Source organism: Vigna unguiculata, chromosome 5 (genome assembly GCF_037176805.1).
Source record: "Vigna unguiculata cultivar grain cowpea cultivar isolate G323 ecotype 2 chromosome 5, ASM3717680v1, whole genome shotgun sequence".
Classification (NCBI taxonomy): Eukaryota; Viridiplantae; Streptophyta; class Magnoliopsida; order Fabales; family Fabaceae; genus Vigna; species Vigna unguiculata.
In genome coordinates this window covers 43760749-43773624 of record NC_140796.1, presented here as the reverse complement: position 1 = coordinate 43773624, position 12876 = coordinate 43760749, and the positions used below count along the sequence as shown (strand labels likewise).

Here is a 12876-nt window from a genome sequence, read left to right as displayed (position 1 = left end):
CTACCACCTAGAGGAGAGGAGGACCATTGTCAATAGCTTTTTATAAGATGGCTCTTGCCGAGTTGGTGAGGTTGAAGAAGTGGTTGTTTGTCAAGCTATCCACTTGGAAGTTTAGACTAAGGAAAGTGTATCTCTTAAGGTTGGTGGATCTGATGAGTGGAAACAGTGAGAAGGAATAGAGTTTTAAGGGTGTCATTGAAGGAAGAAGCTTCAAGTGTCTTATCGGTTTTATAAGTTTGTGGGAATGTGTATTGATGCAAAGTGGTGACGGAAGGATGGTAGGTTATGTTTCTCAGTAGTGGGAGGTCCTTGAGAAGAAAGAAGGAATTATTTAAAACAACCAAGGTGTTATCCTTATGAGGTTAGTAGAAAGGTGTTCTAAATGATCAGTAAGAGTTAGAAGTAATGGGTTGATCAGAAGAAGGTGGACAAGAAATGAAGGAAGTAAATCAAGTTCTTAAAGGATATGTTCTTCGGAGTGGTGTCATCTTATTAGCGAAAATGTGATAATAGATGTTTTAAGCAGAAAAAGGATTCAAGTTATTTGTTTAATGGTAGAGAAGTAAAATTAGTATGAAAGTTTAAGGATCTAAGCTTGGAGTAAAGTTGTGAGGAGGCTTCATTAGTGTAAGCATGTGTCTATAACTAATGAGTTCCTTAAAATGGTTAAAGGAAGGTCATTGTGTGATCTTAGTTTGAGACATATCATAAGGTTGTTAGGCACCGATCAAGCTAGAGATTTCAAGATGAGAGAAGATGAGTTCTTAGGTTCAAAGGGAGGAGTTTGTGTTTCTACAAATGATAAGTTAAACAAGGATGTTGTTGAGAGATGATAGCATATTAGTGGGTTAGAAAGCAAAGGTGAAACATCTGAGATCAGGTGGTATGATACAACTGTTTTAGGTGTTAGAGTGGAAATGAGATGACAATGTTATGGACTTTGTTGCCCATTTGCCACAAATAATGTAAGGCCACGAAGTTGTTTTGGTGGTGATGAATAGTTGACGAATAGTGTTATCTTCCTGCCAGTGAATCTTGGAATGCTTATCTCCAAGCCAACTCAATTGTATATGAACGAGATAGCAAGGGTATAGGAAGTATCATCAAGTGTCATATTGAACACGAACCCTAGGTTCACTTTCCATTTTGCCAGACGCTACAAAGTGCGTAAGGAGCTGTTTGAGGATGATTTTGCCTATCATTCTCCATCGGATGGGCAATTTGAGAAGACACTTTAGTCACTTGAGGATTTGTTAAGAACATTTGTTTTGGAGGTTGGTGAGGTATAAGAAAAGGAGGATTTGTTTGTGACAGGGATTGAGTAGTTTCAGGTCAAACAACTTAGAGGAAGAACAATCAGTGATGATAAAGGAATATAAAACTAAGCAATCAAAGGGAAAGGCAACCGGTTTAGACCATTGAACACTAGAACAAATAGCACAAAAGTAAGGTTTTGAGTTGGTACGAATGTGGTGGAACACTAGGTCAGGCGATGTCATGTGGGAGTTAAAAGAAGGAATGAGAGAGCCTCATCCTCACCCTTTCCCTAGCAAGTCATTTTTCGAAGTCGAAAAATTTTCTTGTTGGGAGAATATGATTCCCTATAAAATAGTATAAGAGTATTGGTGGTTTTATTAAGAATAGAGAACTACAATATTTTAATATTAAAGGGTTAAGTTATATAAAGGTTTTAATAACTAAAGTTCATTTGTATAAAATCACCATCTTTCTACAATCAAACTTTTTAAACTCTTTCTGACTTCTCTCTAGCTTATCTCACTCATTCTTCATCTTTTTTATGATCAAGAATTACAATTGTAATCCTTGTGAGGAGCTTTATGAAACCACCCAATCAAAGAGTTAAGTAGAGTAAGTCACATTTTTGCCATCTTTTTAAGTTTTAAACTCTAGAGTTACATGTGGATATAGAGGCATGCATGTGACTCAAGGATGCACTCTGATCTTAATGGTAGGCTTAGAACTTTAATTATGATTTTTGTTGTTTGTTTAGGGAATCTCATGCATTTTGGTGTCTTAGGAAATCCTTGTTTGGGGAGAAACGTCTTTAGCTAAGGTGAGCGAAGCTAATTTTAGTTATTTCATGTTGAAATTTGTTTTAATTGTTGGTTCTGCAATGAATTTGTGTTTCTGAACCTAGAATTGCATTATTTATTTGAATTGAGTGGTTGGGTTGCATAAAACATGTTGAAGATGACATTTGTAAAATTGTATATTTTGATGGTTGAAATTTGTTGAAATTGGTTTCTTTTGTTGAGAATTGGGGGTTCTTATGGTATGTACTGCAATTATGATTATGGTTGTTGGTTTGGAATGGCTTTAATGCTAAATGATGTTCTTGTAAATTGTATGATATGTGGAATGGCATTTTGGCATGGTTTGCACTGTCAAAATGCAAGATTTTAAGAATGAGTGTGTGTGTGTGTATGTGTGTGTCTTGAAATTTTGGATTGTTATGGGTTATGGGTTATGGGTTTGGATTTTCATATAGCATAAGCAAGTGGTAATGTGTGATTTTGGTTGAGCTATTGATTGAATTTGGAGATGTGGCTTAAAATTTGTGTTTGGATTGCCTAATTGGTTGGTGAGGTTGGTTTTGGCTCGAACCTGCAACTTTTTGTGTATTTGGAGACCAATTTAGCTCTAGTAATTGATTAGATGCCATTAGTAATCAATTACTAGTTGCATGATTCTGTTATCTGCAGAAATCTAACTCTGGTAATCGATTATAGAGTTGCATTTTCAATTCTAAGTCATTTCAGGAAAATTTGAATTCTCACTTCATTAAGCGTCGGATCGAGCTGAAATTTTGACCAGTGATCTTAGACAAATGATTATTTACTTTGATCAGTGGGATATTTGATTTGATGTTTGTAGTTAGAAAATTTACTCTCTTATGTTTGATCTTGGAATAAAAGAACATATAAGGTTGTTTATAGAATTGTTGATGGATTAATGGATGAATATGCATGATGTATGAAACTATTATGATGATGATGATGATGATTGGCTTGCTAATTGATATGAGCATGTATGGAAATATATGATGATTATAATTGATCACGAACATTATATTACTTAGTATGGATGAATAAAAATATGGGTAATTGTTTGGTATTTGGAATTTGATGTGGAATCATGTTAGTGGATGAAACTATGTGTTTGGCGTAATTCTAGGGGTCTCGTGCGTAGATTCTTTAGTGGCGTATGTGTTTGGCGTAATTCCAGGGGTTTTGTGCGTAGATTCTCTAGTGGTGTAATTCTAGGGGTCTTGTGCATGGATTCTTTGGTGGCGTAATTCCAGGGGCCTCGTGTGTAGATTCTTTGGTGGCGTATGTGTTTGGCGTAATTCTAAGAGTCATGTGTGTAGATTCTATGGTGGTGTTCCTTTAATGAATCCAAATATCAACTTGAGTATAATAATTTACTTAGGTGTTTATGAGTGGTGTCATCATTGTATCATTAAATCTTATGTTCTGAATTGGTTGAGATATTAAGTTATAAATTATTTATGTATATTCATGTTAGCATTAACTTACCTTCTTTTGTTTATGATTGTGTGTTTTCTTTACATTTGCAATGATCGTCACTTAGGCGTGAGTATGGGATGTTTCAGAAGTTAGTAGTGATCACGAGTAGAAATGGATGTGTTTTGTTGGTTTGCTAGATGTATATAATATAGAATATTTAGTATAACTCATGGTAGGATGGCATTTTCAAAAATGAAAAATGTGGAAGACTATGACTATTATTATGATTTTATATTTGTGTATGTCTGAATCTCTTTCTTAAGATCATGTTTGTTTAATACTCAATTATATTTAACTTAAGATAGTAGTAGTGCCTATTTTCTTGTTGTGTTACAAAAAATAATTAAATTTTTAAAATTTAATAAATGCCATATATATATATATATATATATATATATATATATATATATATTTGAAAATACAGGTGCAAGTGTTTGCTTATGGTAGTAAAATATAAAAAAAAAAAAAAACTTATAACCGTTATAATAGAAAAAGTATTATTAAATTGTAAAAGTAAATAATTTTACGTGATTTTATTATATGTATAATTTCTTTTAGTTTTTTATACTATGAGTTGTTGTCTGAATTTAAAATAAAATTATTAAGAATTTAAGTATTTCATTACATATTTTATAATATATATTTTAATATATATATATATATATATATATATATATATATATATATTAATTTACGATTAAATAACTGTATAAAAAAATTGTCAATTCAGTGCATTTTAATTAGATTCTGAATGATATTTGTAAAATGTTACGTACTTTATTAATCTGATAAAATAAATAAAAGTAACGGTCATAGCCTTGAAGGAACGCTGTGTTTTCTCCCTCCAAAATTCCCTCCATCTCGTCGGAGAATGGCGTCAACTTCCCATGGCAGCGGTGGCGTCGCTGCACGAATAAAGAACGCCGCTTCCACCTTCTGCTCCGACTCTCAGCCGCTAATCGCCGTAACTAATTCCCAGCCTTCCCCTTTTCTTTACCGCTTCTCATTGCTCGTCACTCATTTTTTAGGGTTTTTCAGGATATCCGAAAAACCGTGCTTCTGATGAAGGACATCGCAATTCAATTGGAGAAAGACAACCTCCCTGATAAGGTTTTTCTCTTTTTCAACCATTCAACTTCTTTGTGTTTGGTGATATTATTTCATGAACTAGAGTGAAATGTGAAGATTATTTCAGGTGAAGGAGCTTGAAGATGCGGTTATTGAGTTAGTTGGGTTATCTGAACTAAGTGTGCAATTTTCTTCCGCGGTTCAAGTTTTTTCCAACAGATACCAACCTGGAGAAGAGGTTCCCGAAGCTAACACCTTTTGTTTAGTTCCTCTTATTATTAATATTTGCATGCTATGACTTATAATTTGGAATCTAATTATCTTATTTTTGTTCCAATTGCAGTTCACTAATTTTAGTAAGCTGTTTGAGGATGAGCTTTCCGAGTTTAAGGCCAACCAATCTTCAGATCTTCCTAAACATCCTTTAATACGCCAGTTTAAGGAAGCTGTGTGGGTATGTTGTTTTGTTTTATCATGTGGATAAAATTAACTATTTCGTTTATTTCTTATTTTTGGTTAGTAATCAATGCACTTCCCTATTTTTATAGTGTAGTGTCATTTCTTTTCAAATATCTTGTTCATGCAATGAGTAGTGGTGATTGAATTTAAAGATTGGGAAATCTACTACTCATCTAGTGAATAGAGTGTTGTCTTTATTGCTGCCAATGATAGAGATATAACTGCTGTCTCTGGTAAGAATTCCCATTAATGTAATTTGCTGAATCCTTTATTTACAATTGCATGAGAGCTAGTGACACGCATTCTAATCCATTCCTTCTTTCACACTCTATCATTGGTTAAACTTAATTTGAAAATACAAAATCACTAGTGGATCTTATTAACTAGGAAGTGGAACCTACACAATTTCATAATTTTCAATAAATTTTGGTCAATAATAAAGAGTATGTTTTAAGCAGCATATTACTTTGACTGTTGCTGACATTTCTCTTTCAACTAATATTTTTGTCAACTTTTTCTTGACAGTGGTGATCTTGACTACAATTATTTTGAGGAGCCACTAGATACTAGTTAAAATGATTTAATTAGCATACACTATTCGTATATAATTTTTTCACACCCACCAGTATTTATATACTGAGACAGGAAGGAGAGAGAAGAAGTAAATACTGGTTTACAATTTCTACGTTTTAATATGCATTTCAGTTTATATAATATTGTGCTTCCATGATCCTTTTTAATATGTAAGTTTTGTGATATTATCATAATACTGCCTACTGAGACTTTACTAAGTCCCTTCTGCGAAGTGTTAACTGGATTATTGTAACAAATCTAATTTGCTTGTTTATCTGGATCCTTAGAATGTTCATCATGCGGGACAGCCAATGCCAGGGGAAGAGCAAGAGGATATTATAATGACCAGTACGCAGTCTAATATTTTAAATGTTAGTTGTCCATTGACTGGAAAGCCTATCACTGAGCTTGTAGAGCCAGTTCGCAGGTAACATATGAACCATCCTGTTTCTGTTAATGTTTTTCTTCTGTGTTTGTAGTTTGAGCTACAGCTTTTTTGTTTTTGTTTTAATTAACGTTTACATACTTTATTTGACTGAATTGTTTTTCCGTCACAACTTTATTTCTTGACATATGTGTATATTTGGAATGTATGCATGTCATTTGTTAGGCAGAATGGGTAAACAGGAAAAAAAATCCTAGGTATATGGTGACAAAATTGATTGCAAAATTAAAAGTGCTATATTCTAGATTTAGTCTAAATTTTCAGAAAATTCTTGTTGAAAGGTAGCATATTGAGCATGTTAAGTCAGCTATCTGGTGGACTATGGACTCATTAAAAACTGTGCTACTGATTTATCCAGGAGATAAATGGGTTTGGCTTCAGGTTTAAGTCTGAAAAATCCACATGCAAATCAATAAGAAACACATGTTTGCCTCTTTCTAATTATCAATTTGGCTGCGTTTTTTCACAGCCGTGGCCTGAACACCCAAATAAAATAACTGATGTTATAAGAAGTTATTAGAGTTTGAGTTGCAATTTTATCACAATTCATGCTTGAGAAACAAGTCTTCGGCTGTGCTTACCATATATACTCCTCAGAGTTCGTATTTATTTAATTTTCAGCATCACTTGTCCATAAATACATACCACATCTCTGTATGTAGGAAGTTCATTACAATTCCTGGAATCATGTAAACATGGAAATGAAAAATTCAAATTTTAGCTGGCAGGAGTTCTCTCATTGTATATGGTTGAGTTTAGTGGGGTTAAGGATTCGTGACATGGCTGACCAGCTAAATCTTAGATGCCCTTTATGTTAGCGCCAAGGCACGTTATGAGAAACAAAATGGTTATTGATACTACAGCAGACTATTATTGAGAATTGACTCTGAAGTCTGAAGATGGCTTATTTTGTTCTGAACTGTAACAACTAATGGGAAGAACAAATATTGTGATGCTTTATGAAGATGATGATGATATAGTATATGTTACTCATGGTTCCCTTTCATTGATGCAGCATGGATTGTAGGCACATTTATGAAAAGAAAGTAATTATGCAATATTTGAAGTCAAATCAACAACGTGGTCGATGCCCAATATCAGGTAGATCATTGCTGTCTGTCTGAACCTTTACATGAATCCTATGCCTCCACTGTTTCTCTTTAACCAGATCTTTGTCAGGTTGCCCAAGGATATTGCAGGCAGATAAGCTGGTGCAAGATCCGTTGTTACTGATTGAGATCGATGAAATGCGCAAAACGAATAAAGAAACTGAAGTAGAAGATTATACCATGCTCGATGAGGATTAGTGATTGCTCAAACCTTCTTCAGTTAGGATTTTCTCTGTATATTTTAAAGTACCTTTGGGCATCCACTTACTCCCTGGTCCATTACTGTGTCAATATTTTTGGGCTGTGTACGTTTGATTTCAGGATAATCATAATATCCTAGTTGACCTGCTAGATTGAAACTTCAGTTTTTTAAATTTTGGACACATGATAAATTAATTAAAATTTAATTTATAAGTAAGATTTAAACTATAATTTTATTTTTTATTAACATTTTTTTATCAGCAAAAAATATATTAATATCATAGCACTTGAGATGTTAACCCTTTTACAAGACTATTTACAAAAATAAAATATTTCATGAAGGACAAAAAAGCAAATCATAGCATTCCAAATGTTATTCGTTAAGCTTCTACATCTTCTGATTTGTGGTCCTTTTGAATCCAGTTACTACCATATGCCTCATTCCTTTCCTTACATTCCATGAGTATGATGCATCTTCATATTGATTGTCACATTGCAACATATTATTAATATCTTCAGTCAAGCTTCAATCAACATCATCCAGTACTCTGTCATGGTTTTCATCTTATAAATTAAAGTTGAGAAATGTTGAATTTGTCTCTATCACTTTCCTAAAGTTAGAATAACACTTATATGTTTTCTATATATTATAGATACTATGGATTAACTCCAAAAAAAACAACAGATTTATCTCATAGTAACTTTAAGTAATGAATTTGGCATTGGTATCAATCATTATATAAGAGAATGTTCTATTAGATAACTTATATGTCAATCATATCTATACATGTATTTCTACCATACAAACAATTTTCTTGAATTTATCTTTCCTTATTTAAATATTATCTCATTTTTATGTTTCTAAATTTTCCGGATAATCCTGTTCCTTTCCATATTTTAATACATGAAATTATAAATTTCAAATTTATCTAAATATTATGAATTTAAAATTTATAAACTCTTTCTATTTTTAGTATGACAAAATGTGTTAGTTTAACTTATGTACATCTGTTGAATAAAATATATTTTTAAACGAAGTGTTTAAAATTTTAAATTATTTAAATTAAATATATTTATTTTTAAAACTTTTGTCACATGATTAATTAATCAAAATTTAGTTTTTAAGTAAGATTTAAATTAAAAATTTATTTCTTATTTACATACTTGTTTTTATCAGTAAAAAATAAATTAATACTAGAGCATTTGAGATGTTAACCATTTAACAAGATTATTTACAAAAATCCATAAGAAAAAAAAATTATTTCATGAAGGATAAAAAAAAATCATGCCACTCCAAATACTCTCCTAATTAAGCTTTTACATCTTTCTACTTGTGATCCCTCTCAATGTAGTTATCATATGCAGGGACGACTCACGAGTTTAGGAGACCTCAAGTAAACTTAAAAAATGAGACATTTTATTTAAAATTTATTTTTTGAGTTTTTTTATGCAAATTTATTTATTAAATTGTCATTATTAATTTCATTTAACATTTCTTCCTCAATATATAATAAATTAATTCATTTAATATTTTTTTAGACATTGTTGACATCGAAATTGTTAACATTATTCTATAAGTTATATATGCATTTGGTAAAGAATCTAATCTTTTTATATCTATAACCTTCTCTCCTTCTTTTCTTCCTTATTCATCAACAGTTATTTTTTTTATCTTCTCTCCATTCATTTCACTGTATTTTTAATAAATATAAATTTATTTTATATATTAACTTAATAAAATTACAATATCATTACCTACTAATATAATGTCATGCATATTTAAAAAATGTGTACATTATCGCACATGTGTTTAACCTAGTAATTAAGAATGTCAATTGGTTTATCATTTTTCAAACCTATAATTTTTCTTAAGATATTTAATTATGAAAATAAATCAAATACATAACTATTCAACAAATTATCATGTTCTAAAGACTTTTCAAGGTTTAAGCATTTTTCTTTCAAAAATGTAAATCCAATGACTTTTATTTTTTAACACTAATAAAAAACAAAAAAATGTCTTCATATATTTTAAATTGTTCAAATCTACTTTGAAGTGTGATAATTTCTTTATCTATCATATACAAAAAGTAATCAATTCTAAATGATTCTTGAAGAGATTTTACAATTTTATTCTCAATATTTTCATCAAATTGTTTCTTTTTGCGTCTAATACATTTATCACAAAACTTGGGTTCTTCTCAACTCGATAGTAAGTATTTTTTTTTTCCTAAACTTATTATCTTTCTAAAAAAAGTCTAATTTTTAATTATGTTTCAATTAATCTATTATCTACCAAAAGACTAACCCATAATCTAACTAATAGTTTTGTAGGAAAATTTCAGTTCCTCGTCAATATATATGCAAAAAGAAAAACTTTTAAAACTCGTAAGTGAAAAGTACCAAAAAAAAAATTGGACAAAAGAAACACATTTCTAAGTCTAGTACAAATCCAAAAGAGAATAAAAACTACAACAATACAAATAAAAAGAAAAAACATACTAACCAAAAATGAGGATGAAAAATTGATTCACACGAGCAATATGAGATTGAAGGAATGTAATTTGTCAAAACCCTAAAAAACGACTATTAGAAGGAAAGAGAGATAGAAGAGAAGAGAGTAAGAAGAGACAAGAGAAATCACAAAGAAATAAAAAAGATAAAAAAATAAAATAAATTATAAGACAATAAAAATAGTTAATCATTGTCTTCTTTGTAAACAAAATTATAATTAACTAAATAGAGGTTTTAACTCACTAATTATCATTTTTAATGCCAAAAAAAATTAACATGCACTAATAATAATTTAATTAAATTTTATTCTCAAATATAAATTTATAATTAATTTAATAGATCAATACTACTAGGAATAAAATATTCATTTGTGGCCTTTCTTTTGTCTCAAACATAATTTTATAATTGCTTTAATATAGGTATATTAGTACAAAAATATTTTTTTGAGGTTTTCTTTTTAAAAATAATTAATTAATTCATAGGGAAATATTAGTAGTAAATTTTTTTTGAGGTCTTCTTTTACTAGAAGCATAAAGTGAGTGGCTTTAGTTGTTTTACCCTTAAGCGAGTCCTAACCATGTGCCTCCTTCCTTTCCTTGCATCCCTTAACGTTTGTTGGTGCATATTCATATTATTGTCCCACTGCAGCATATTATTGATATCTTTATACTAGCTTCAATCAGCATCATCCACTTCTCTATTGTGGTGCTTATCTTATAAATTAAAGTTGTGAAATGTTGAATTTGTTACAGTCATTGTCCCTATATGCTAGAATAACACTTTTATGTTATCTATAGGGTATAAATACTTTGGATTAACTCCAAGGAAAGAAACAGACTTGTCTCATAGTGACTTTAGGCATTGAACTGGCATTGGTACCAATCATTATAGAAGATAAAATGTTATGTTGGATAGTTTATATTATATCCATATCCATGCATGTATTTGTGCCATACAATAATTTTTCTCTGACTTTACCTTTACTTATACAATTAGACCATTTTAATATTTTAAATTATAAAATTTCAAACTTTATTTAAATATTAAGAATTTAATAATTTATAAACACTTTCTTTTTTTTAGGTTGACAAAATGTGTTAATTTAACTTATTTACATTTGTTAATAAAAGATATTTTCAAACGAAGTTTTTAAAATTTTAAATTATTTAAATGAAGTATATTTTTAAATTTTTTGTCACATGATAAAGTAAATAAAATTTAATTTTTAAGTAAGTTTTAAACTATAGTTTTATTTTTATTTACATAATTTTTGTTGTCAGCAAAAAATATATTAGTATTAGAACATTTGGGATGCTAACCCTTTTATAAGACTATTTATAAAAATTTATAAAATAAAAGTTTACATGAACAACAAAAAAATAAATCATAGCACTCCAAATGTTCTTCTAATTAAGCTTCTATATCTTCTCACTTGTGGTCCCTTTTAATGCAGTTGTCATATGCTCTCTTCCTTTCCTTGCATACTCTTGATGTTTATTGGTGCATCTTCATATTAATTTCCATTACAACATGTTGCAAATATTTTCATTCCAGCTTCAATTAACATCATCCACTTCTATGTTTTGGTTCTCATTTTATAAATTAAAGTTAAGTAATGTTGAATTTGTTACAGTCATTGTCCTTGTAAGGTAGAATACACTTGTATGTTATCTATAGAGTATAGATACTCTGGATTAACTCCAAGAAAAATAACAAAATTATCTCATAGTGACTTTAAGCATTGAATTGACTATTGATACCAATCATTATGAGAGAGAATGTTATGTCGGATTATAGTTTGTATTTCATTCATATCCATGCATGCATTTGGGCCATACAATCAATTTTCTCTAAGTCTACCTTTACATATTTAAATGTTTAAATATTACCTCATTTCTATGTTTCCATATTTCCAAGATCATATTTCTTTTCCATATTTAATTTGTTTGTCATTTATTTGCATTTTAGAGAAAATGTTAGAAATTAACCGTATAATAGATATGACACACTACATTAACTTTTATTAATATGAGTACTTAAGCAATCAGACCATTTAAATATTTTAAATTATAAAATTTCAAATTTTATCTAAATATTAAGAATTTAATAATTTATAAGTATGACAAAATGTGTTAGTTTAACTTATTTACATTGTTAATAAAATATATTTTCAAACAAAGATTTTAAAATTTTAAATTATTTAAATGAAAGATATTTTTCAATTTTTTTCCACAAGATAATTTAGTTTATCAATAAACTTTAAACTATATTTTATTTCTTATTTACATACTTCTTTTTGTCAACAAAAAACATATTAGTATTATAGCACTTGGGATGCTAACCCTTTTAAAAGACTATTTACAAAAATCCTCAAAATAAAGGATTTCATGAAGAACAAAAAAATAAATCATAACACTCCAAATGCCCTTCTTCTGATTAAGATTCTACATCTTCCCACTTGTGTCCCTCTCAATGTAGTTGACATATGCCTACTTCCTTTCCTTGCATTCCTTGATGTTGACCGATGCATCTTCATATTGACTGTCTCATTTTAGCATGTTATTGATATTTTCATTCCAACTTCAATCAACATCGTCCACTTCTTTGTTGAGGTGTTCATGTTATAAATTAAAGTTGATGAGTGTTGAATTTGTCACAGTCATTGTCCATGCAAGCTAGAATAACACTTGCATGGTATCTATAGAGTATAGATACTCAGGGTTAACTACAAAAAAAAAATAAGAGACTTATCTCATGGTGATTTGAAGCATTGAATTGAGCATTGGTTTCAATCATTATATGAGAGAATGTTATCTGAGATACTTCATATATATATATATATATATATATATATATATATATATATATATATATATATATATATATAAAGACAAACTCAGAGAAAATTTGTGGTAATGCAAAAGTGTGTGCGCGCACACACACACACACACACACATAT

At 29.8% G+C, this 12876-nt stretch overlaps 1 protein-coding gene across 1 annotated transcript; it reads left to right on the top strand.

Annotated features, from left to right (window-relative positions):
* Positions 1-4322: 4322 nt before the first annotated feature.
* HPY2 (RING/U-box superfamily protein) lies at positions 4323-7553 on the top strand. The gene is made up of 7 exons (XM_028071027.2): positions 4323-4512; positions 4587-4658; positions 4744-4854; positions 4960-5070; positions 5936-6075; positions 7109-7194; positions 7273-7553. The coding sequence occupies exons 1-7, from the start codon at positions 4420-4422 to the stop codon at positions 7398-7400; spliced, it is 741 nt and encodes a 246-aa protein (XP_027926828.1). The 5' UTR covers positions 4323-4419; the 3' UTR covers positions 7401-7553.
* The last annotated feature ends 5323 nt before the right edge of the window (positions 7554-12876 follow it).